The sequence below is a fragment of the Acomys russatus genome, chromosome 8 (assembly GCF_903995435.1).
Source record: "Acomys russatus chromosome 8, mAcoRus1.1, whole genome shotgun sequence".
NCBI classification, from domain to species: Eukaryota; Metazoa; Chordata; class Mammalia; order Rodentia; family Muridae; genus Acomys; species Acomys russatus.
This window is the reverse complement of record NC_067144.1, coordinates 21,911,650-21,938,618: the sequence shown is the minus strand read 5'-3', so window position 1 is coordinate 21,938,618 and position 26,969 is coordinate 21,911,650. Positions and strand designations below refer to the sequence as shown.

The 26,969-nt window shown below is 44.7% G+C and overlaps 1 protein-coding gene across 2 annotated transcripts in view; it reads right to left on the bottom strand.

The window, feature by feature from the left end:
- The window catches only part of Gsk3b (glycogen synthase kinase 3 beta), a 148,577-nt gene extending 142,702 nt beyond the window's left edge, over positions 1–5,875 (bottom strand). The window contains exon 1 of one of the 2 annotated variants that reach the window (XM_051149897.1): positions 5,198–5,875. In XM_051149897.1, coding sequence (XP_051005854.1) covers positions 5,198–5,285 — 88 coding nt within the window. In that variant the 5' untranslated portion in view covers positions 5,286–5,875. The remainder of the gene's footprint in view (positions 1–5,197) is intronic. The other variant, XM_051149898.1, reaches the window with a different exon arrangement.
- Between the last annotated feature and the right edge of the window lie 21,094 nt (positions 5,876–26,969).

The following is a 26,969-nucleotide window of genomic DNA, read 5'->3' as shown; positions in this document are numbered from 1 at the left end:
CAATCTCACACATGAACATATTTCCCCATTATATAGGAAAATCAAGAAATTAGCTAGTGAGCCAGGCGTGGCGGGACACACCTCTAATCCCAGCACTTGGGAGACAGAGACAGAGGCAGAGGCAGATAGAGCTGTTTCTACCGAGCTAGTTCTAGAACAGCCAAGGCTGTACAGGAAAACCCTATCTCAAAAAATACCAAAATAAAAATAAAGAAAAGGAGGGAGGAAAGAAAAAAATAAGTTAGATAGTTCCTAATAACCTATTTCTTACATGCTACGAAGGAAATGAATCTTCCTTGGAAACGAGAGAGCCTCTAAATTGCCAGCTAGTCTTTCATTTTAAGACAGTATTATTTGATACTGCAGAATCCTATGTGACTACAAACCGATCTATCTTCAGTAATGGTTTTTTGTTTTGAGACAGGGTCTCTCTATTCTGTCCCAGCTGTCCTGGAACTCATTTGCCATGTAGTCCAAGCCTGGAGCTCAGTTATCAACCTGCCTCCTGAGTACTGGGATAAAGGTATCTGGGCCACCACACATAGCTGCTAATAAAAATTTTCATCAAAAACTATTTTATGACTGGGTGTGGTAGCACACACCTTTCATCCCAGCACTTGGGAGGCAGAAGCAGGCAGATTTCTGGTTGAGGACAGCCTGGTCTACAAAGGGAGTCCGAAACAGCTGGGGCTGTAACACAGAGAAAGCCTGTCTTGAAAAACAAAAACAAAACAAAACAAAAAATAGTTTCAAAGCTGGGTGTAGTGGTACACACCTTTAATCCCAGCACTCCAGAGGCAGAGGCAGGCAGATTACTGTGAGTCTGAGGCCAGCCTGGCCTACAAAGCAAGTCTAGGACAGCCAAAGCTATACAGAGAGACCCTATCTGGAGGAAAAAAAAAAAAAAAAAAAAAAAGTTTCAAGATGGGATTTCTCTGTGTAGCTTTGCCTGTCCTGGACTCTCTTTGTAGACCAGGATGGCCTCGAACTCATAGCAATCCACCTGCCTCTGTCTCCCAGTGCTAAAATTAAAGGTGTGTGCCACCACACCCAGTGAGACTGTATATATGTTGATATCCACTTAATGACACATAAATCTGGATGTGAATAAAATTTGATGTCCTTATAGCAAGTAGAAAGTATTTGAGGGACTAGAGAGATGGCTCAGTGGTTAAGAGCACTGACTGCTCTTCCAGAGGACGGTAGTTCAATTTAGTTCAATTCCCATCACCCATAGCAATTCACTATTATCTGTAACTCCAAGATCCAACACCCTCACACAAGACATACATGTAAGCAAACATGCCACTGTACATAAAATAAAAATACATTTTTAAAAGTATTTGAAATATACTTATTTAAACTTGGGATAGGGCTGGCGAGACGGCTTCAGCAGTTAAGAGCACTGTCTGCTCTTTCAGAGGTCCTGAGTTCAATTCCCAGCAACCACATGATGGCTCACAACCATCTATAATGTGATCTAACCTGATGCCTTCTTCTGGCCTGCAGGCCTACATCCAGGCAGAGCACTGTATACATAACAAATCAATCTTAAAAATAAAATAAAATAAACTTGGGATAAATGCCTTAACCAAAAAATAATAATGCCTATTAATCAACTTTTAATTAAATATTAAAAGTATCACAGCAAGCGGCAGCACACACCTTTAATCCCAGCATTTCAGAGGCAGAGGCAGGCAGATCTCTGTCAGTTCCAGGCCAGCCTGGCCTACAAAGTGAGTCCAGGCCAGCCAAGGCTACATAGAGAAACCACGTCTGGAAAAACCAAAGGTGGGAGCAGTATCATTATTAGCCAGTCATGGTGGCACAGGCCTTTAAGCCCCAGTGCTCGGGAGGCAGAGGCAAGTGGATCACTGTGAGTTCAAGGCCAGCCTGGTCTACAAAGAGAGTCTAAGACAGCCAGGGCTATGTGTAAAAGAGAAACCCTGTCTCAAAAAAACAAAAAGTATCATTATTTCACAGACAAAATTTACTTAAAATCGTAACTTATGAAAAATAAATTTAAGAATGACCCAAAGACTAAGCCTATATAAATGCCAAGTGGCACACACCTGTACTCCCAACATTCCAGCCAGATCTACATAGCAAGAGAGTTCCAGGACTGCCGGGCCACAGAGAAAGAAACCCTGACAAGATAAAAACAGAAAGATTATATAAAATCTAAAATATTTAACTTAATCCCAGTACTCCAGAGGAAAAAAAACAGGTGGATCTCTGAGTTTGATGCCAACCAGGTATACATAGCAAGTGGGTCCAATGGGCTACACAGAGAAACCCTGTCTCAAAACAAAGCAAAACAGTGTAAGTATAAGCCTCTAATGAACACACCCTCAAATACAAACCTGACATCTCTGAGTGAAGATTAGAAATTGCAATTAACAGACTGGAAAGCTAAGGTTTGGTCAGTAACTAACTGCCGTTTGCTGTTTGCTGAGTTTCAAGGAGACCTACTGTATGCCATTTTTAAAAACTGAACTCATCCTCCCTCTCTCGGCATTTTCTCAATTTCCCATTACAATGAACAATATAACTCAGCGGTCAAGTCTTCCAGACCAATAACCTCAGAATTTATTTTTAACTCCTGACTCCACAAATACTCCCCTTCAGGCCAGCCCAAAGTCCTGTCAGCCTTTCCCTCACAAGTCCTCAAATCTGTTCCTTTCATCCCCCTTTCACATTGTACATGGTGATTTATGACAGTCTACTCTCTCCCAAAAAGGCTTCTAATGTCTCTCCACTCGGCTAGCTAAATCTCCTCAGAATGTCTTGCTCAGCAAGACATTTTCACATTTCCACAGGCCTCTTCTGCTCTTTGTCCTCTAAGTCCCGACTGCCATCCCCTTCTTACTCAGGGCGCTCTAATTGAGATACGTCAACTTGCTTTCCGCCCCCCATACAAAACACACCCTCTGTGACCGGGCTTTCTTCCATCTAGGACACCGCATGCTTCTCCATCAATTCGTGTGTGTTAGCACCTGTTTTGAGCAACACCTCAGCGGACATCTCCTGCTGCAGCCTTTCTCACTACCCTTTCCCCACTCTCCCTCTCAGGTACTGGCACAATTTGCACTTTGTAACAGTCTTCACTTTGTTTTTTTGGGATTTTTTTTGGTTTCATTTTTGTTCTTTAATGTACGCCTTTACATCAGAGGTTCTGGGGACAAGGAGTGTCTTTAGAATGCCAGCACCCTAACAAATACCTCCTTCATCTACACGTCCTTAACATCAAGGTTATTAAAAAATAATAACTGGCATTAAACTCCAATGTTTTTAATGTTGACGGTATGTTAACAAAAATTAGAACACTTTAAACTACACTCCTCTCAGATTTACTCCATTCTATAGAACCTTTATCAAGAATAAGTTGTTTTCAAAGAAAATCCTGGAAACAACATGAAAAGTCCCCAATTTTGGTATTTTATTCTAGCATTATAGATCTCTGAAATAAAGCTAATAAATTGCCTAAAATTGACTGAGTGGATTTTTTTTTTTTTTTAGTTTTTTTGTTTTGTTTTGTTTTGTTTTTGAACCACAGCATAGGACACACAGATCCTGAAGCTCTTCCACAGCTGTCACATGGTCTACTTCAACATAGCTGAAAATTACCCCAACATTTTTTAAAAATTCCTTTCAAATGACTCCATAAAGTGCTTAGAAAGCATGACCCTTCCCTGAAAGCTGCGAAATCAGCTTCCCACTTAACATACCCTGCGTCCTAAACTAGCTAGTCACTGAAAGAAAAAAAAAGTTAACTTGCAAGAATTGCCTTCCATTCAGCTACCACTTCTGATGTAACTTTGGAAGTGTCTGTTTCAGACAGGTTCCTAAAGCTTGGCAAACAGAAATCTTGGGGGCAATGGGAAATCACTTCCGACTGCTTAATCAATTTCTCCTAACAGCACATACATTTTTGACTTTTTAAAAATCTCAGTTCTTCTGTCATCTCAGCTCCTCTCAGCAACAAAAAAAAATTTTTTTAAATCTGTGTCCTCACTCTTCTTTCTCATGGAATAAGGGAAGTAACACAGATACTTTTGCCAGACTGCAGGTATGTTCAAATAAGCTGTCATGAATGCCACATAAACATCTCCACAAATAGATACATTTGAACACTGGATACTCAGTATACAAAACACTTCAAGAACACACTTTTTTTCCCCAGCACAAATTCCCCTGACAAAAGACAGTGACAGACACTGATACATTTTAAATAATCCTAAAATGGTATCCACTTGTACTCTAAAATAATAATGACACATAATAAATGCAATGACACCTCAAAATTAAACTTAAATGACAATGAGTCAGTGACAATTAACACTTAACTTAGTATTTGGCACAATGACAATACAACCTCAATCAAAAGTTGAATCTCCATTCCAAGTTACCTTTTGATTAAACAAATTATATGGTGGCAGATTGGTAACGTCAAAACAGGAAGGTTAAGAGATAACACATTAAACCACTTATCCAATTGAAGACAATGCACTTTAAGAGATGTAACTGCTGCGGGATATTTATCAGCTTCCACCAGCCCCTTGTAGAGTGAGGAGGGATGGATGCTAGCTTGCCTCCAATGTGAATGTGGGTTACCAAGCAAGTTCATCCCCAGATTAAGAAATACTTTGTGTAGTCACACGGGCAAAAAAAAAAAAAAAAAAAAAAAAAAGGAAATATTGGGAGGCTGGACATGTAATATCTCTATTTAGAGTACAGAACCATGATAACCTGAGCTAAGTAAAATAAACTCCCTCATCCCAGAAGACACATACTCGGCAAATGTACATCATGGTTTATTAATCAAGTCTTGTTCTCTTCTTTATTTCAAAGGGTTGGGCGAGCAAACGCTTCCATCGCTTTTTTAAGCCGGAGGCAGCGGAGCACTTGAAACGACTGACTACCAGCAGCGAGGAGAGCGTTAAGAAAAGAAGTTTCAAATCCAATCAGCCAAATAAAAGTAATATTCTCTCAATTCAAGGTTAATGAGGCTGGGGGAGGGGATACGGGTATGGGAGGAGAAAAGAGAGCTGCCTCATCTGGACCCGAGACAGGTTTTGCCCTTTTCCATTACCACTGATTGTTTCATCAAGTCTGATAGTTTAAGATCCTGGTATTTCGAGGTTTCTTATCCTAATGGTGAGATTGAGAGGGGGTGTAAAATAAAATCGATACTCACTGCTAACTTTCATGCTACCAAAAGCTGAAGGCTGCTGCACTGGCTTGCAGCTCTCCGCAAAGGAGGTGGTTCTCGGTCGCCCCGACATGATGGCTCTTCTTGAATCACCTTTTCCTTCCTTAATCCTTTTCTTCCTTTTGTTTTATGTTAGGGTGCTAGGTTAATGATAAATGCAGCATTAAGTTCTCCCGCAAGAAAGAGAAAGACTTCGTCCTCTTGGCCTTTCACTCCTTTTGTATAGCTATTAAAAATAAAAATTAAAAAATAAAGGAGCGATGTATTTCTCCTTCAAGACAGATCGGTACGGGTATTTAACACATAGATGATTTAGGGCTGGGGGAAAAAATACAATTCTTTCACCTCCCTTTCCTGGGAAAGGAGAAAAAGGGTGGAGTGGAATCCTTAAAAATATATATAATATATATCGTGAACGAGGGCAAATACTTGATTGAAAATAAGTACTCTGAGTATTATATTTTCCTCGGGGATTTTTTTCCGAGTCAATGAAGAAGGGAAGCGGCGGAAGGATCACGAGCCTCACGCTTGAAGAGAAGGGGGATGGGAAGGAGGGAGGAGATGGCTCGGAGATGCGACGGTAAATGCTGCGGCTCCGGCGGCAGCGGGACCCGGCGGTCTGACGGCGGCGGCGGCTGCAGCGGCCGGGTGAAGCGGAGGGCAGCGGAGTCGCGAGTCAGCGGCGGGCGGTGGCGGCGGCGGCTCCTCTCTTCATTGCGCCAGGAGCAGCTGCAGGCGGTGGCTGGATCCAGCGGCCATGGCGGCAGCAGCGGCGGCGGCGGCGGAGGCAGCTCCCTTCAGACCCCAGGCAGCGGCTCCTTGACTGCTCCCCATACGCCGGGGACATGGGAACCCGGCAACCGCTTCCGTCCCTCGGGGTCCCCTCCCCCGTCCGCGGCCCCGGCACGGCCGGCCTCCGCCCCTCGCCTCTGTTCAGCGGCTGCTCAGGAAGTGTCCGCGCTGTGCCCGGAGCCCGAAGCCCTGTCAGCGGCTGCAGGGCCGGCTCCTCTTCGCTGCCTTCCTTCCTTTGTCACTCGGCCCAGGCGGCGACGGCGACGGCGGCGGCACAAGCCCGCATTCGGCCGGGTCGGGGGCTGCTCTGTGCGAGGCGCGCCGTCTGCGCAGCCGCCTAGCCCTTCCCCACTCCCCCTCCCCCTTCCTACTCGTCCTCCGCCTCCTTCCTCCCCCACCCAGCCTTACACCGCCCAGCGGCCCCGCCGCCCGCGTAACAGGCGTCTGGGAATCGCCCGCCGAGCCCGCGCCCGCCAGCTTCGGCTGGGAAGCCGAAAGCCAAACCGGAACCAATCAAAGACGTCGCTGCCTTGCGTCTCCTGCCGGAAAAAGCCGAGCGGCCTCAACGGCCAATGAGAAGGCGCCGCTGGGAGACCACGCCCCGGCAGCGGAGAATGCCGAAGGCAGCCGAACAGAAGGAAAGTGGCTTCGCCTTGTTCTGTGGCTGGCTGGAGGAGAGAGTCGACAATAGCAACAGTAGCCAATCAGAGCTACCGGCCTGCAGGGAAAAGCCTCAAGAGTTAAGGACGGCGAAACTCCCGGGAGGGACGGCAGGGCGCCGCGCCCGTTTCCTCATTGGCTGGACAACTCCGTTGGGCGTGTCGTTTGCTCAATGATTGGTGAAGGGAAGGGGGCTTCCGAGGACATCTGGCCAGTCAGAACTTCCCCTCCCTCTTTGAGGCGGGGCGAAGAAGAAAGCGGAGGGAGGGTGTCTATAAAGTGCCATCTCATTGGTCTGCAGCGTTGGAGCTGTAGCGCGGGGGAGGAGGGGGGAGTCGGAGCCCGTGGCGGCGGCCAATGGGCGCTCACTGCCGTGCCATCGCAAGACCTAGCTGCAGTGGGATTGGCCTCGGGTGGGCCCTGGAGAGGGCCGACGGGTCGGCCTGCGTCTGCTCCCCGGACAGGAGGACGCTCGTGCTGTCTGTGCAGCGGCTCTCAAACTGCTGCGGTCGGCGGGCTGCATGGGGAGGGCTCTAGTGGGGCGAGGGGCCGTCCTCCGTCCCCGGGAGCTCGGCCGGGCGCGGCTCAGCGAGCGCGCCCGAGGCTCCCCTCCGCGCGAATTAACGCGTGTTGAGCATTTGAGAAAGTCTTCCCCAGAAAGGCTTAGGGCCGAACCCTCTGGCGCTCAAATAGAAACAAAGCTTGCCGAAAGGCAGCGCCTCTGTGCAGCCGCGCCCGCCCATCGCGGGGGGCCGCTGATACCGGAGTGGGGGGGGGGGGAGCTTTGCGCCAAGCGCCTGCAGCCAGGCCCGGCCTTCTGGAAACGCCCCCCGAGAGATGAGCTCATGCTAGATGCGCGCGCTCCTTGGGTGCGACTGCCCACCGCAAAAGCAACCCCCAAAACAGGTGAGGGGAAATGTGGTCAGACCAACTACCCTGAAGCCTCCGAGGAAGCGCCAAGTCAGAATTGCTCGTATCAATTTTTCGTCTTTTTTGGACGATCTGCACACTGCCGCTGAAGTAGGTTTCACACGTAGTCCGGCGTCCATTGTTCTACAAGGGAAACAATTGCCTCGGTCCATCCGAGAACTGTGCGTTTTGGGTACTAAGACTACAGTAACTTAGAGTGGATGCTAGCACTCTGACTGTAGTCCCGTGATGCCTGTACTACCCACCTGCATAGTCATCTCTTTCTGTTGAGATGCTATCTTCAGAAAGCACATGTGAAAGCCTCGTACTTGATCAGATTTCTTAGCTATTGCTTTAAAATCTGATGAGGGACTTGGGGCAGAACAAAGTACTCTTTGATGGGAGACTGTAAAGGTCTGGATAGTGTTTGCAGACTCAGATGTCTACAGAGGCCTGACAAATAACACGAATGAATGAGACTGGCCTGGTGGAAGACAATGGGAGTGTTCGGCGCTGTGGAAATGGAAGTATCCATCCATGCCCTTCAGGGGAGCAGCTGCTCGGCGGCGGTACAGATGATTGCCTCTAGAAACGGAGGTCCACCACTGAGATAATCGGATTCTCCTGGTTTTGTTCCCAAAACCATAACGTTGGTTTTTTGTGTGAGATCTCTAAATCTTCCAAGTGTTGGCAACCGATATCGTCAGAATCTTGTGGACCGAAGTAAAAATCCCAGAAAAATGTGCCCGACAGGCAACCAATTTGTAGTAATCGCATCCCTTAGCATAGGTTTTACAGGACAATCACAGAAGAGGCTCTTGCTCTTCGCAATTAAAATAGTGTATAAGGTCACTGGATGCCATGGGGCAGGGTAAAGAATGTGAAAAGCAAACACCTCGCTTGGCAACTTTGTCCTAAAATGCTGTGATGCAAAACGTAATTGTACCAGAAGGAAAGTAAATAACATGTTTATAGAAACTGGCAACGTGACTATCCTTATATATAGAACTAGTACAAAAATAGTCTACCTTCGGGTTATGATTAGTAACTTTTCTGTTGCCTTTGGATAATTTTAATTCATGAATGTGTAAAATCTGGCCAGGGTTTCCATTTTTATAGTAAAAAAAAAAAAAACATATTTCAGCCCACAAATAGGACTTAGGGAGGGGAAAGTTTATTTAATAAAGCACAGAACAACCAGGTGTGGTGGCACACACTTTTTACTCGCAAAACCGTAGAGGCAGAGAGATCTTTGAGTTCAAGACCAGCCTGATCCCACATAATGAGTTGCAGGCAGAGGTGGGAGGGCATGGGCACCACAGAAATACTGAAACTTAACATTCAGCAGTGGTTTTTTCAAAAACCACCTACATTGCCTTCCTGCACAGTGGAAACTACTGTAAATAGTATCAGTATGCCTAGATAACACCCCAAAATCTTTTAGACAGACTATATGACATTAATTTTATTTATTGTTTATGATAGGCATGCCAAGGAAACACTACTGCGGAGCTGCATCCCTGGCCTGCTGCCTAAATAAAGTACTGTTTTTAGATTGAGTAAACTGTGGCCTTGACAGGTTAGGAATTTCTCTGAGATTCACAAAGTTACCGTGGCAGGAGCAGTATTCCTATCCCTGGTTCTTAGCCTCTGCTCCACAATTCTGTCTTGACACCACCTCACATCCCTTAGGTCTTGCTAAAGGTGCTAGCTATACAAGCCAGATTACCTAAATTCAATCCCCAGACTCCACCTAAAGATGGAAGGAGAGAACCAAACTCATTACGCTGGCCTCTGGCCTCCGCGTGAGTACACCACAGCACATGCCATTCCCGCCAGTAGTAATAAGAGACAGACCTCTTAACCAAGAGCTCATCAATTTGGTTAGATTGGTTGACAGTGAGCTCTGAGAATCCACCTGTCTCTGTTCCCCCAATTCTGGGGTCATAAGCACCCCAGCTTTTATGTGGGTTCTAGGACTCTGAACTCAGGTCCTCATGTTTGCACTTTAACCATAGAAGCATATCGCCAATGCTAGAATACCTAATTTTATTTTTTAAATTATTTTATTATTTAATGTATATCGGTGTTTTCTCTGTATGTATGTCTGTATTTGGTGCCCACAGTGATATCCGATCCACCATCAGATCCTCTGGAACTGGAATTATTAACAGTTGTAAGCTGCCATGTGGGTGCTAGGAACTGAACCCATGTCCTCTAGAAAAGCAGCCAGTGTTCTTAACCACTGAGCCATCTCTCTAGCCCTCAGAGTATAAAATTTGCTGTTTGAGAGCTGGCAAGATGGCCTAGCAGGTAAAGGGACCTGCTGCCAAGCCTGATGACATGAGTTCAATGCTCAGGACCAACATGGCAAAAGGACAGAACCAGATCATGCAAGTTGCCCTCTGACCCCCACACATGAACACAAAATATACACACAATAAAATTTTTTAATGTAATTTAAAATTTTTGCCATTTGAATTGCTAGTTTGACTATCTTTTTTTTTTTTTTTTTTTTAATTGTTAATAAATTTTGGCTTGGGGTTAGGGTAGGTTTTCTAGCAGTTTCTGAAATGACCTTAAACATACTTTGCCATTATTCACTATCTACATTCATGCATAGTACAGAAGTGGTTTGAAGCCTGGCATGGTGGCGCACGCCTCTAATCCAAGCACTCCGGAGGCAGAGGCAGGTGGATCCCTGTGAGTTCAAGGCCAGCCCGGTCTACAACGCAAGTCCAGGACAGCCAAGGCTACACAGAGAGACCCGTGTCTCAAAAAACAAACAAACAAAAAAGAATGGCTCCCATAGGCTCATATATTTGAATGCTCAGTTATCAGGGGCTGGCTCTACTTAGAAGGATTAGGAGGTGTGGCCTTGTTACAGGAAGTATGTCACTAGGAGTGGTCTGGGAAGTTTCAGAAGCCCAAACCAGGCCCACTGACTGACTTCTTCCTGCTGCCTGCGGATCTGGAGGTAGAACTCTCAGCTACCTCTCCAGTGCCGTATCTGCCTACGTGCCCCAAATCTTCCCAGCGTGGTGAGAATGCAGCAAAGCTCTGAATCTGTAAGCCAGCCCCCAAGTAAATGCTTTCCTTTATAAGAGTTGTCACGGTCATAGTGTCTCCTCACAGCAACAGAGCGGTGACTGACATTCTCAACAGTGATCATTATAAAGTCAAAACATCATTGAACTGAAAAGTGTTGAAGATGTTCTCCATGCAGCGTCAAATATTCTGCCAAGATTTAAGCCTTGATACTTATTTAATTGTACGGTGAGGAGTGCACCAGTGTAAGACAAAGGAGGACTGGTGGGAATTCGTCTGCCCTCCTCCATGCTTAGCAATAAGCATCTTTACCTGTGAGCCATCTCACCAGCCTTCAGATTTAACTCTTGATGTAAAAATAAATAAGCCCATCCATGTCATTCATACAGACTTTCTTTTCTCTTTAATAATGGGTAAAGTTATATGTAAACAAATTGCTTTAAAATAAAATGTTTTTATCACCAGTAAATGTTTGATTTGTGTCTGTTTTATATATCCATATGCCTTGGGGTCATGTTAAAATTTCCTTGGCAAGCCAGGCATGATTGGTGCACGCCTTTAATCCCAGCACTTGGGAGGCAGAGGCAGGTGGATCACTGTGAGTTCAAGGCCAGCCTGGTCTACAAAGTGAGTTCAGAACAGTCAAGGCTACACAGAGAAACCCTGTCTCCAAAAACAAAAACAAAACAAATTCCTTGGCAAACAAGTAGAACAAGTTTAAGCAGCCCTGCTCAGATAGACAACAGCTGAAAAGGAGATTGTCAGATCTGTAGACTTCGTGGCCTTCCCCTGGCAATTTCTTTTCAGGGAATTATCCAAAACTAACAAAAGACTCAAGTCCATTTGATGGACAATCACCCAGCTCTCATCATATTTGTAGGATATCATATTAAACACTAAAAGTACGGAAGTATAAAGATGAATGAAAGCCATCCTGATATGACTTCTGCCCAGCCTTATGGTGGAGCCCGCACAGGACCAGGAGCGTCCCAGAGGTTGGTCTCCAAATTATAATTAAAACTAGTAGTAGTTCTAACTTCTCTCTGTCTCTCTGTCTCTGTCTCTGTCTCTGTCTCTGTCTCTGTCTCTGTCTGTCTGTCTCTCTCTCTCTCTCTCTCTCTCTCTCTCTCTCTCTCTCTCTCTCTCTCTCTCTCTGTCTCTCTCTCTCTCTCTCTCTCCTTTCACGCAGCAAGGTCTCCCTATAAAGCCCTGGCTATCCTGGAACTTGATATGAGACCAAGCTGGCAGAGGATTTTTAAAGCCAATGTCTTAGGTTTGGGGTTTGTTTGTTTTCAGAAGCATGTTTCTTATGCATTACAAGTTTTTTTTGTTTGGTTGGTTTTTAAACTGAATTTCACAGCTTGTTAAAATGATTTCTAGGAGCTTGGCAGTGTACGCCTTTAATTCCAGCACTTGGGAGGCAGAGGCAGGTGGGATCTCTGTGAGTTCAAGGCCAGCCTGGTCTACAGAGTGAGTCCAAGACAGCCAGAACTGTTACACAGAGATATATTGTCTATAAATAAATAAATAAATAAAATTATTTCCATGAATTAAATACAGGTCACAGATTTTACTAGTGGATTAAAACCTTACAATAGCAAAGAAGACAGCAATAGACATTTTAGATGAAAATGTTATTAGCAAAAAAAAAAAAAAATGGTGATCAAATGGGTTTGAAGCTTTTAAAACCTTTTTTGTTTTGTCATTCAAGATAGGGCTTCACTGTGTAATAGCACTGAATATCCTGGGACTCTCTTTGTAGATCAGGCTAGCCTTGAACTCAGAGATCCACCTGCCTCTGCTTCCTAGACTTAGAAGATATAGCTGCATATGTTTATGGGGAGCAAAGTGACAATTTTATTATGATATAGAGTGATTAAATCAAGCTGTTTAACTTATAGCCTCAACTTTTCATCTTCCCTTTTTATTGGTTTTTGGTTTTTTGAGACAAGGTTTCTCTGTGCAGCCTTGGCTGTTCTGGAACTCACTCTGTAAACCAGGCTGCCCTCAAATTCACAGAGCTCCTCCTGCCTCTGCCTACCTCCTGAGTGCTGGGATTAAAAGTATATGCCACCACTGCCAGGCAATATTCATCATTTTTATAACTCACTTCTTGATCCTGAGATGTACAATCGTCTGTTCTTTGAACATTTGGTAATTTCTGAAGTAGACCTTAAAGAAAAAAAAAGATCAGGGCTGGAAAGATGGCTAATGGTTAAGAGCCTTAAGAGCATTTGTTCTTCCAGAGGACCTGAGTTCAATTCCCAGCACCCACATGACAGCTCACAGCCATATATGACTCCAGTTCCAGGGTATTCCATACCTCCTCTGCCCTCTGAGAAGTCCTGCATGCATGGTGTACAGACGTACACTCAGGAGCACACAAATACATAAAATAAATATTTCTTTTAAATCCTGCCCAATGAAGCTTTTAACCCCAGGATTATAATCTCATTACCCTCTTATGAACAGGGTTTTGGGCCGGGTATGGTGGCACACTCTTAGTCCCAGCACTGGACAGGCAGAAGCAAGCAGATCTCTATGAGTTAGAGGCCAGCCTGGTTTACAAAGCAAGTTCCAGGACAGCTGTGCTGTTACACAGAGAAACCCTGTCTCAAAACAAAAACAAAAACAAACAAACAAAAAAGTGAAAAGAAAGAAAAATGATTTTGTTTGTTGTTTGCTTTGTGACAAGCTTTCTTGTAGCTAAGGCTGGCCTTAAACTAGCTGTGTAGTCAGGGATGGTGCTGCATTCCTATCCTTCTGTGTCTCCCTCCCAAGTGCTTGTATTAGAGGCATGTGCCACCATGCCAGGCTAAGAAGAGCTTTTGAAATATGAAATTACCATCCACTATCATTAAAGTCAAAACATACCCTAAGCTGAGATGGGATAGAGACGGAGCTATGCTAGTGGGAAGCTAGTGGGAAGATGTCTGAAGGCACCACCTGAGATTTAAGATTTAGGGGAGGGATGGTGGAATAAAAGATGTGGGGCTTAAAAAAAAAAACTATATGTTTTCATGGGAGGTTAAAGTGGGGGCATCTATGCCATGGTATATATGTGGCAGTCAGAGGACGTTTGTTTGAGGTCTAGTAGATACAAGGATAACTGTAGCTGGGCATGATGCACGCCTTTAATCCCAGCACTCAGGAGGCAGAGGCAGGCAGATCTCTTTGAGTTTGGAGGCCAACCTAGTCTACAGAGTGAGTCCAGGACAGCTACACAGAAAAACCCTGTCTCGAAAAACCAACCAACCAACCAAACAGAAAAACCTCTGTGGAGCACAAAAGAAGGTACATATCCACTGCTTGCTGTAAAGTGCTCTTTAATTCCCTGTAAATGTTCAATTCATGGATAAAGTGTATAGGAGATATTTAAAATACATTACTGAAAAGCAAAAAAACAAAACAAAACTTTCTGTGGTGCTGGCTTTGTTGTCGTGAATTGCCTTAATCTGTGGTTCTGCATCAATTTTGAAAGACAGCTTTGCAGGGTACAACATACTTGGCTCACAATTGTTTCCTATCTGAGTTGAAATATTTCATTCCATGCCCTTCTGGCCCTATGGTTGGTGATAGAAAATGCCTGGGGTAATTCTAATATATGCCTTTGTGTGTGAGGGAATATTCTTCTCCTGCTGCTTTTAGTGTTGTTTCCTTTCTTCTTCTTCTTCCTCCTCCTCCACGTGAATTATGTGTTACTTCACTAAGTAAATTATGCTATATTAGCTCTGTATTAAGCGTCACTGAAAATAAACGCAATATTACATCACTCCAAAGGCGAGGCCAGCCTGTTCTAAACAAGCTCTAGGCCAACCAGTACTACATAGTGAGACCCTGTCCAAAAATAAATAAAAAAAAAAACAAAAAGTGACTCAGAAATGCCTTTGTGAAAGAGTGCTGGTCAAAACGAAATGCCAGGGGCTGGAGAGATGTTTAAAAGTGCGTGCTATCCAGTTCTTAGTACCCACATCAAGACACTCAGAGCCAGCTGTAGCCCCAGGAGATCCAGCATCCTCTGAGAACTGCATGGGCACCTACACGCGTGTGCACATATACACAGACTCACATAAATAAATAATAAACATTTCAAATGATGTAAATTGGAATAATTTTGTCAGTAAACTCATATAAAAATATTCTTTTTAGGCTGGGCGGTGGTGATGCACGCCTTTAATCCCAGCACTCGGAGAGGCAGAGCCTGATGGATCGCTGTGAATTTGAGGCCAGCCTGGTCTACAAAGTGAGTCCAGGACAGCCAAGGCTACACAGAGAGACCCTGTCTCAAAAAACCAAACCTAAAACCAAAAAAACAAAAAAACAAAAAAAAAGAAAGAAAAACGAAAACAAGGCAGGGCATGGTGGCACACACCATTAATTCCAGCACTCCAGAGGCAGGGGTAGGCAGATTGCTGTGAATTCAAGGCCAGCCTGGGGTGCAAAGAGAGTCCATGACAGCCAGGGCTACACAGAGAAACCCCGCCTCGTAAAAAACCAAAAAAACCAAGAAGGAAAGAAAGAGAGAGAGAGAGAAACAAAAAAAGCCGGCAGTAGTGGTGGCACACGCCTTTAATCCCAGTTCTCGGGAGGCAGAGACTAGCAGATGGCTCTGAGTTCCACGCCAGTGTGGTCTACAAAGTGAGTCCAAGACAGCCAAGGCTACACAGAGAAAACCTGTCTCAAAAACAAAATAAAACAGTTGTGACCTACGAATGGGGTTGTGACTCGTCCTCAAATTGATTGCCTGTGTGGAGGAGCCTCGGATCTGAAGAGAGGATGGGAGATGAAGTAAGGGGAGGGAGGTAAATCAGGCAGGCTTCGTTTCCAACCTGCCTGATAAAGCTCTTCCTCAGTAAACCCCTAGAGGCTGAAGCTGTCAGAGCAATTAAGGACAGCATGTCTGCTCATCTGATTTCAGAAAAACCAGTTTTGCTGAAACAGAAAGCTGATAGAGGAGACTGGTGGGAGATAAGGTATAAAGGGTGGTTTGGGGTCAGATCTGAGGGCGCTTTGAGTGTTGCACCGAGATATCTGGGCTTCGAACCGTAGGCTGGAAAATGATGGGCTGTGTTTTACCCAGACAAGGCAGCGTTGTTGAGACGGCCTCTGAACTAACAGGCGTTGTGTGCGGTTTGCCTTGTCCGTGAAGATGTTCCTCCGGCTAATGCAACAGACCGCTCTCTCTCACAAACCAAGGAGGTGCACCCAAACGGGAAAGCAGTGGGTAGCTACCCACAGAAGACGAAGAGTGTCACTACACTGCTACTGTGAGAAAAGTGGCTACATTACACTTCTTATCAAGCCTTTGACAGATCTTATAAGTAATTTTAACGTCCAAAGGAAAGAGGAATGCTTGGCAAATTCTTTTCTTTTCTCTCTCTCCCGGTTTCTTGAGACAGGGTTTCCCTGTGTATCCTTGACTTTTCTGGACTCACTTTGTAGACCAGGCTGGCCTTGAACTCACAGCAATTTACCTCCTGAGTGCTGGGATTAAAGGAGCTTGCCACCAGCCCTGCTAGCAAATCCTTTTCACTTTTTAGTTTGTCATTTTTTTTGTTTTTGGTTTTGGTTTTTTTGTTTGTTTTTTGTTTTTGTTTTGTTTTTGAGACAGAGTTTCTCTGTGTAGCCTTGGCTGTCTTGGACTTGCTTTGTAAACCAGGCTGGCCTCGAATGGGATTAGAGACATGCACCACCATGCCAACCAGTTTGTCACATTTTTATTCCTAAGGGTATAAATATGTATTTTAATATATTATTAGAGGCCAAATTTGATTTTATTTTACCCCACTTCTGTTCCTTTTTTTTTGTTTTGTTTTGTTTTTCGAGACAGGGTCTCTCTGTGTTAGCCTTAGCTGTCTTAGACTTACTTTCTAGACCAGGCTGGCCTCGAACTCACAGTAATCCGCCTGCCTTTGTCTCTAGAGTGCTGGGATTAAAGGTGTGCACCACCACGCCCAGCTTCTGTTTATACTTTTAAAAAGATTTTTTAAAATGAGAGTGTAAATATTTTCACCTTGAACTGAATGAATGAATTTACATGAATTAAAAATAGTAAGTTCTAGCCTGGCATGGTGGTGCACGCCTTTAATCCCAGCACTCAGGAGGCAGGGGCAGGCAGATCTCTGCGAGTTTGAGGCCAACATGTTCTACAAAGCAAGTCCAGGACAGCCAGGACTATTATACAAAGAAACTCTGTCTTGAAAAACAAGTGCAAGTGCCAGGAAGTGCTTATCGCTCATTTGTTGTGTGCCCAGACTGTGCCAGCTATGGTGGGAAGCATAGGTTTTTACAGCAGTGAGAAAACTGCTGGTCTATTCCATTAGGTTTTGTTTGTTTGTTTGTTTGTTTAGAATATTTCCAAATTAAAACTAGATCTCATAGAGAGGGGAGCCACAGAATCTGGAATTCTATGTAGACTATTATTAAACTTTTACTCTCACCTGAGGGGAGTTAACGTGAAGTTTCTTAGCACCAAGAGAAACATCAAGAGGGGGAAAAAAAATCATAAAACATTTGACAAAAGGGAATACACGATACATTTGTAGCTGTATTGCTGCTTTAATGCACTTGTGTGGATGTTTCAAGTGTTCGGGTCTTCACTGACACTGGGCACATACATGTTCAGTGCTCAGTAAGTATCAATGGAATCACCTAGCGACATCATTGAAATTATAATTTTATAAAACATCTGCCTGTGGACCAAGTGTTCCAGGAACATGTCCAAAATAAAAAAGATTTTTGTTTGTTTGGTTGGTTTTTGTTTTTAAAGCAATTTGTTACTTTTCTGAACTTTTTTTTTTTTTACATTTAAAAACTGTCCTCTATTGTTGCTACAGTGTAAAAGCTGAGCACCGTTTCTTTCTTTAGTTAAAAGCATTTGAATATAACAATCACAGCATTGGGCAGGCTGTGTCCGCCATTGGGCTTCAAACATGTCTCAGCATAGCTGGCAAACTGCTGGGTTCTGGCTGCCAAGAGGTGATTTACATAAGAGGTTTAGCAGAAAGTCTGCAAAGAAGTGTGGGTGCTGGGGCAGAGGAGGGTTTGGCCCAACTGTTTTTCGATTTGCACTACTACAGTAGCTCAGACAGAATTCCAGTTAGTCAGTGCACACGCATTCCAGCTATGAACCTATGTGGGGTGCCATCTTTGTCTCCAGACAATGCCTAAGTTGCACGTTTATACTCCAGGAGGCTTCATGGACTCAGACCACAGATCACCAAAAGCAGGAATAAAGCATCTCAGTTCTATGGCAAAATAGACACGAAAGGGAGACACTGGGACTTAGCTTCGCTTGGGCAGAAAATATGACATTTTTTTTTTTTTTTTTTTTTTTTTGTAGTGTCGGAGGCTCCAGGAAACACAAACATTTTGATTCCTTGAGGGCAAAGTGTTAAATGTTAAGTATGTCTAGCAGAAGGTTGTGGTGACCTAGCTTAATGGTGCTGGCTCACTGATGGGTGCCAGAGACAACAGAAACCTTAGCAACAGATAGATGGCAAAATAAGACTTGTTTTTTTTTTCCCTTCAATTAACATTTATTAGTAGTAATATGGTACAGTGTGATAATGAAACATATTTAGTGTAATATGCAATGATCAAATCAGGCTAATTATAATTTCCATCTCCTCTAATATTGTCAGTGTGTGTGTGTGTGTGTGTGTGTTGAAAACCTTCAAATTCTATTCTATTCTTACTATGAAATGTAAAATTAATTGTTATAAACTGTAGCTTGCCTCTGGTACTATTTAACACTAGAACTAGCTATTAGTTACATTTCTAGCACTGTGATAAAACACCATAACCAAGGCGACTTATAGAAAGAAGGGTTTATTTGGGTTTATGGTCCCAGGGTTTAGAGTCTATCACTATGAAGGTACAGAAGCATGGCTACGAGCAAACATGGCGGCTGGATCAGCACACTCAGAGCTCACATCTTAAACTGCAGGCAGGAAGCAGAAAAAGCAAACTGTACATGGATGAGCTTTTAAGTTCTCAAAGCCTGACCCCAGGGACACATTTACTCCAGAAAGGCCATAGCCCTAGATATCCCCAAATGTGCCACCAACGGGGGATCGAAGCGTTCAGATACAGGAGTCTATGGGGGACATTCAAACCAGCACAGATGACTTCTTGCCCTTCCCTAGTTGTTTCGTACCCATCATCCGCCTTCTCAGGATGTCACCTCCTCACTGCCTTTCCTAGCCTCTACTGCGTGTGTGTGTGTGTGTGTGTGTGTGTGTGTGTGTGTGTGTGTAATAAACCAGGTGAGAACACTAGTTGTCTCTGCTCCTGGTTTATTTCACTTAACATGATATTCCATTTCGTTATAACACAGATGACAGGACCCCATATTTCTATGGCTAAGGACTATTCCATTGTGGGTGTCTATACCACGTTTTTCATCTTTAAATTTTGTTTAGTCTTTGATAATTTTTGCATGTATATAATGTGTTTTGTTTTAACCACGTCCATTATATTCTCCTCTCCTTCCCACCCACTGAATCCATTCTCCTTTGCAATAAATCTCCCTTCCTTTCCTTTCCTTTCTCTTTTCTTTCTTTCTTTCTTTCTTTCTTTCTTTCTTTCTTTCTTCCTTTCTTTCTTTCTTTCTTTCTTATGAGACAGGGTCTCTCTGTGTAGCCCTCCCTGTTCTGGACTTGCTTTTGTAAACCAGGCTGGCTCGAACTCATGGAGATCCACCAGCCTCTGCCTCTGAACCTCTGGGAGGTCCGGCCTCCCTTTCTTAAATCTTTTAGTTTTAGTTGTTTTTCTGTGACCTACTGGAGTTTAACTAGGGCTGCTTATGTGAGGCAGGGTCATTTACTGGAGCATGGACAACTTGCCAGTAGCTACACCACTGAAGAATATGTCCAGTCCATGGCCCCTCATTATTATCTGCCAATAGCCAACCACTCAGACCGGGGCCTCAAGAGGCTCTCCGCATCCATGATCGAATGCTGACTACCTCAGCATACCACATTGTAGCTAATCGTACACTGATGAACATCCTACTTAATCCCTTATCTTTGCTGTAGTGAACAGTGCTGCGGTAACCCTGAGTGCCCATGAACTGTGACTGTAACATAATTCCTGACAAAAGCAATTTAAAAGAGGAAGAATTTATTTTTGGCTCAAGGTTACAGAGTGCCAGCAAGGTGACGGAGGGGAAGGCTCCTGGTCTCATGGCACCTACAATTTAGAGGCAGCGACGAGTGCTGGCGATGTCCCATGTCTCCCGGCCTGAGGAACCCTGCCCATCTAACATCTAGAGGGTCTTCTCACCTCTACTCAGTCTGAAACTCCCTTGCAAATTCACCTAGATGTTTGTCCCTCAGATTCTACAGGTGGTGTATAGCTGACCTTTTTATTTTGTGGGTTCTTTTTCCCCCTCCTTTATTCGACCCCACCCCCATTTCACCTGCTATCACTAGATAGGAAAGAAAAAATAAAAGGGGAGCCCCAAGCAGTGGTGGCGCATGCCTTTAATCCCAGCACTAGGGAGGCAGAGGCATGTGGATTGTTGTAAGTTCAAGGCCAGCCTGGTCTACAAAGTGAGTCCAGGACAGCCAAGGCTACACAGAGAAACCCTGTCTTGGAAAAACAAAAACAAACAAACAAAGAAACCCTTGTCAAAAAATAAATAAAAATCTTTGAATTTTATTTCTTTCTTCTTTGCTTATGGCTGGTCTTTGCTACTTTTGGGGTTCTTTTTCTCCACTGTTTATCCTCCCGCCCCCAGTTCAGTTTCACCCCCTATCACTAGATAGAGAAAGGTTGAGGGGCAGGGGGGAAGATTTCCTTGAATCTATTTTTTTTCCTTCTTGTTTCTTCTTTGAGCACAACTACTAACAAGCCTCAGCCAATCTCTCTGAACAACCAATAGCCATCAACCCCACCTCTTGGGGCTCTAGCATTTATAGACCCTCTGAAAAATTCCCAGAGTTCCAAACATAACACAATCGGCTGAAACTATCTGCAGCTGGCAACACTTCTGCTAGAGCAAGAGGCAAATCAGCGTCAACTGCTGTAGACACTCTGAAGCAGCCTAATAGCCCATACCTGAGATTAAAACGAGACCATATGCTGAGCATGGTGGCACACGCCTTTAATCCTAGCACTCAGGAAGGAGAGGCAGATGGATCACTTTGAGTTTGAGGCCAGCCTGGTCTACTAAGAGAGTATGGGACAGCCAAGGCTACACAAAGAAACCCCGTTTCAGAAAAAAAAAAGAAAGAAAGAAAGAGAAAAGAAAAAAGAAAAAGAAAAAAGTAAGAAAAAGAAAAAAATAAGAAAAAGAAAATGATAACATATTCTTATAATATTTCTGTGGGGTGTTTTGGTTTTTTATTTTTTCAAGACAGGGTTTCTCTGTGTAGCCTAGGCTATCCAGAGCTTGCTTTGTAGACCAGGCTGGCCTCGAGCTCAGTGATCAACCTTTCAAGTGCTGGATATTAAAGGTGTGTGCCACCACGCCTGGGTTATTTTCCGTTTTTAAAGAAGCTTCTATAAGGTGTTGGGGGTCAAGAGGCAGATGCAGGCAGATCTCTGTGAGCTCAAGGCCACTTTGATCTACATAGTTCTGTGCACTGGTTGTACTACTCTCAACGGTTTATAGGATTTCTATTCAGAACTCTGAAGTTATTCCCGTAGAGTTCTTGGTACTCACAGTTTGATTTCTCTAGCAGGAAGCTTAGTGCTGAGTGGGTTGCCGAAGTACTTGGTCTGGTCCACTTATGGAGATCTTAGTACTGTCTTTGCTTGTCCAACATTCAGGCTAGGACATTCACCTTGGCTAGAGCACTCCCTGTCATAGAGTGTACAGGGAGGGGCATCCCAGGAACATGCGCACACATGCCCATCCCCGCAGTGCGGCCAGCAGAGATTCCTGCTGCACAAAAAAGGGAGCTATAGAGTGAAGACAGCTGTGCCTGACATCTGACCTGTGTCCATCCAGACTCCACAGCACCCTAAATGGTCAGACCCTCCAAATCAAGTAAACCACTGACACCGTCTACATGGGTGTACTCCAATTTTAGAGGACCCAAAAAAACAAAACAAAAAAAAAAAACCACTTCAACTTTTCTTGTTTTTTAATACTTTTGTCACTGTGTTCTGTCTCCTTTTTTTTTCCCTCTGTATTTTCAGTAGTACTTTGAGTTTATTTTATTTTTTACAAAGCTGTTATGCTTTTATTCTTTATACATTTTCTTACATTTATCTAACTTTGTGAATTATTTCCTTATTGGAAATCAGATGTTTTTGCTCCTTCTCCTCCTCCTCTGCCTTCTTCTTCTTCTTTCCTTTTTTGGTTTTTCAAGACAAGGTTTCTCTGTATAGCCATGGCTGTCCTGGTCTTGCTTTGTAGACCAAGCTGGCCTTGAACTCTACAAAGATTTGCCTGCCTCTGCCTCCTGAGTACTGGTCTTAAGCATGCTGCTTTTTCTTTGATTATTGTTGTTAGATACATATAGGTGTGTTTTAGTTAAAATTCTGTTGTTGTGAAGAGACACCATGACCAAGGCATCTTCTAAAAGAAAGCATTTAATTGAGGTGTTGGCCATGACCATCATGGGAGGGAGCGTGGTGGCAGGCAAGAATGGTGCTGGAGCAGTAGCTGAGAGCTTACATCCTGATCTACAGGTGGCAGGTGGCAGGCAGGCAGGCGGCAGGCAGCAGGCAGGCAGGCAGCAGGCAGGCAGGCAGCAGGCAGGCAGACAGAGAGAGTGAAACATTCAAATATATGAGCTTATGGGGGCCATTCTCACTCAAGCCATGGCATTCCAGTCCCTGAAGCCCCCATTATAGCTCTGTCAAATGCATTCCACTCCCTGATCCCTCCACACACATTGTAGCTATATCAAATGCAAAATACAGTAAGTCTAACTTAGGAACGAGGGTGATCACTGTGCTGACAGCCAGGTGATGAGTTGCCTAGGGACGGAGGAGGAATCGAACTTGCTGGTGAGTGGCAGAGGCACCTAATATAACACAGAAGGCAGAAGCCAGTCTACATTCGATACGACCTACAAACCACTGAGGAGGGACCTGTGCCAGTGGTGGTAAAAGCAGAATACACATTTTTGTCAATGTAATGACCTTGCCTATTGGAAACTACCTTGATAAATATCAACCTTGAGTTTTGGCACATTTAAGGGTTTGCTTGCTTTTGTTTGTTTGTTTGTTGGGACAGGATCTCACTATGCAGTCCTGTCTGTCCTGGAACTCACACTGTAGACCAGGCTAATGCATATTCTGTGTATGCCGCCGTCTCTGGCAGAATTAAGTGTTAAGGGGTAGGACAGGTATGGCAAAATGAGGACACTTCTTGCCACTCCTCACTTCTGTGCTGGTGCGGGCGTGGATTATAGAGAACTCGGTCTCAGGATTCTCCTCAGTTTCCTCAGCACATGGGGTAAATTACCACCCACCAGCAGGAATTCTTGGGTCAATTTGGAACTATTTCCTTGCCTATAGGTAAGTTCCATGTGACCATGTGACATATGACTAAGCTACCTTAAGATAAAGGGAAATGTGTGTGTGTGTGTGTGTGTGTGTGTGTGTTGTGTGTGAAAAGTGCTTGGCTCCAGGGGACCCTCATCCTGCAGAGATTGGATGGCATAGCTGAGTTCATGGGCATAGGGTTGGGCTTCTTTGCCTCATTTCTCATGATCTGGCTCCCAGGAGTATGTGCTTTTTCCATCCCCCAGCCCTACCCCCCAGAGGGTCTCTCTATTTAGCCCTGGCTGTCCTGGACTCACTTTGTAGGCCTGGCTAGCCTTGAACTCACCGAGATCCACCTGCCTCTGCCTGCTGAGTGCTGGAATTAAAGGCATGTGCCACCATGCCTGGCCCCCTAAATTATTTTTAAAGATAGGGTCTCAGTATGTAACTCTGGCTGGCCTAGAACTCTCTAAGTAGACCATGCTGTCCTGGAATTTACAGATATTCACCTGCTTTAGAGCAGCAAATGACTTTTGTTTAATTTTTTTTTTTAATCTACTATCAAGCCCAGGTATGTTGGTGCATGCCTTTAATCCAAGCACTCAGGAGGGCTAATCAGTTTGAGGCCAGCCTGGGCTACAGAGTGAGTTCCAGGACAGCCAGGACTACCTAGTGGAATGCCTTCTCAAAAAGCAACCACAGCAACAAACAACAAAGAATCTGCTATCCTCTTAGGCAAGTTACTAAAGCTGGGGCTGGGGGCCAGGCTTTTGTTCAGTGAGCTTTAAAAGGAAAATTACACTAATTGTCTTATATCTAAATTGAATGACCTGGACTCACTTTGTAGACCAGGCTGGCCTCAAAACTCACGGAGATCTGCCTGCCTCTGCCTCCAGAGTAGCTGAGATGAAAGGCGTGCATTTGACCTATTAAATTAATAGTGTCCACAGTTTTCCTTCTAAACTGTAGCTAACAAGATCATTTCCAGGATAATCATGTTGGGAAACCTCACCGTAATGACCCTATTGTTACAATTTGCTCAGTTAGAAGTTGGAAAACCACATCTTCTTTGGAAGGCTTATGTGGTAAAAAACGGGAAGGCAGTTAGTAGTTTGAACCTTCTTGATGCTCATGAACGGTAGGAACAGAGGGAAAGAGAAAGCCTTGAGTGTGAGAATATCATTGGCCTGGACCATTGGCTCATGGGTGAAGAGCAGTTATGCTCCTGAAGAGAGGCCCAGCTGAGCTCCCAGCACCAGTGCGGGATGGGTCCCAATCTCCCATAACTTCAACTACAGGGGACCCAACACCTTTTTGACTCTGTGGATGCCTGAACTCTTCTGCACACACCCACACACAGACACAAGAAAGTACATATAATTAAAAATGAGATAAGTCGGGTATGGTGGCACATGCCTTTAATCCCAGCACTCAGGAGGCAGAGGCAGGCCGACCTCTGTGAGTTCAAGGCCAGCCTGGTCTACAAAGTCTAGGACAACCAAGGCTACACAGAGAAACCCTGTCTCAGGGTGTGGGGGAAAGAAAGAAGTATTTTGTTGGGAAGTGGTGGCACATACCTTTAATCCCAGCACCTGGGAAGCAGAGGCAGGTGGATCGCTGTGAGTGTGAGGCTACCCTGGTCTACAGATTCAGGACAGCCAAGGCTACACAGAGAAACCCTGTGTTGGAAAAACAAAACAAAACAACCCAAAACAAAACAACAACAAAAAAAAGAGTGCATATATCTTGAGTCTTAGGGCTGGAAGCATAGCTGTGATAGAGTGCTCAGCATGCCTGAAGTCATGAGTTCAATCCCCAGTATCCCCCCCGCCCCTCAAACTTATGTTTTAAAAAAAATTTTGTTTTTGTTTTTGTTTTTTGAGACAGGGTTTCTTTGTGTAGCCTTGGCTGTCCTAGACTCGCTTTGTAGACCAGGCTGGCCTTGAACTCACAGAGATAAGCCTGTCTTTGCCTCCAGAGTGCTGATATTTTTGCATGAATCTTCTGCTTCTGCATTTCGTCTGGAGGTACAGAGAGGCAGGGACAATGCCATGGCTTCAGGTGGTTCTCAACCTCCCAAACGCTGCGACCCTTTAATACAGTTCCTCATGTTGTGATGAACCCCAACCTTATAATTATTCCCTTGCTACTTCATAACTATAATTTTGCCGCTGTTATGAATCATAATGTGAATATCTGAGGTGCAGGATATCTGATATGTAAACCCTGGGAAAGGGTCACTCAACACACACACACCCTAAGAAGGTTGAAAACCACAGCTTTAGTTGAAGTGTCTGGCCTGTGTTTTCCCGGGTTACAGAGCTAGTAAGTAGAAAGCGATACACCAGAGAAAGGAAGAGAAAGCTCCTAATTAAAACAGTAGATTCTTTTCTTTCTCCAAGCAGTGGACATGTCTAACTCATTGCAGATAATAATGAGCAAGTTTATTGCCTCCTGTCATGTTTACTTGTTTGCTAAATATCTCACAGTGCAAAGAAAACCCTTTGGGGAGATCTGCACTAAGGATGCTAAGAAGAAAAGATACAGTCTCTGCCACCACCACCTCCCCTCACTCCCAGAAAAAAAAAACCCAGCAGCAGAACCCAGTAGGGAGGCAGATGGTTATTACAGTTGAAATACAGTAAGTGCCTGAGCACCGTCTAGGGCCAGGGGAGGGTTGAAGCATTCCAGCAGTGTCTGGGCAGCCTGATCAGAAAGCTTGTGTTAAAACTTTATGGATCAGGAGGATTTTGAACACAGATCCGTAAGGAAACAATATTGAGGCAAGGGGACCACACAGGCAAATGATCACTCTGGGTTACTGTGGGCCCACGAACCTAACCTGAAACAGTAGGCTTTTAGAGGCCCTAAGCCTTGGGGTCTCTGCAGGGAAGTCCTATTTTGGTAGTTGATAATAGAAGCGGGGGTGGGGGTGGGGGCAGGAATCATAAAACTTAGAAATTGGAGATCCCCTTAGGTTAGTGAGTGACCCATGCCAAGTGCCCAGATCTGTGGTGACCTCTTACCTAAGCAGATCCCAGCAGTTTCTGACATAACCATCATCTGCTCGCTTCTCTGCCTGTCGTCTGTACATGAGACTGCAACGCCAATTCTGTAAGGATGGGGACGGTGGCTTTCGGTGGATCCCTGGAGCCTAAAGGTGAATGTTTGCTGGGGTTAATGCGCTCCATCTCAGGACAGCTCTGACACTGAGAAAGACGGCAGGTGGTCTCTGCAAGAGCATCCTTTACAGATGAGCAGACAACTCTCCTACCCACTTTGTGTCTTCACCGAGATATCAATCTCTGTGGAGAAGCCAGGGATGCTCCCAATTTCTTGTGGTCTGGAGGGAGAGGCACGGGATGGGAAAAGATACCAGCGGCTACTTTATCAGTAGATCTCAAGCCTGATGGATAACACCGCTGGTATATTTTTCTTTTTATCTCCTTGATGGCTATTGAGCCCTTAGGTGAAAGTACTTTGGGATCCTTCATTCTCTCCCTCTCTGCTTCTCTCTCTCCCTCCCTCCCCTCCTCCTGCCTCCCCCCCCCCTGCCAATCTCTCTCTCTCTCTCTCTCTCTCTCTCTGGTTTTTTGAGACAGGGTTTCTCTGTGTAACCCTGGCTGTCCTGGACTCACTCTGTAGACCAGGCTGGCCTTGAACTTACAACAATCCACATGCCTCTGCCTCCCTAGTGCTGGGATTAAAGGTGTGCGCCACCACGCCTGGCTTGGTTGTTCTCTCAAATACACTTCATTTTGTGTGTCTCTGCTTTAGTCTGTTGTTTCTAGAATGGAGTCTCACTTTGCAGGACCCACTATAATAGGTGTGTGCGGGGGGGGGGGGGGGGGGGGGGGGGGGTTGAGTTCTTTCACCTTGCTCACTCCAGGTTTTAGAGCAACGC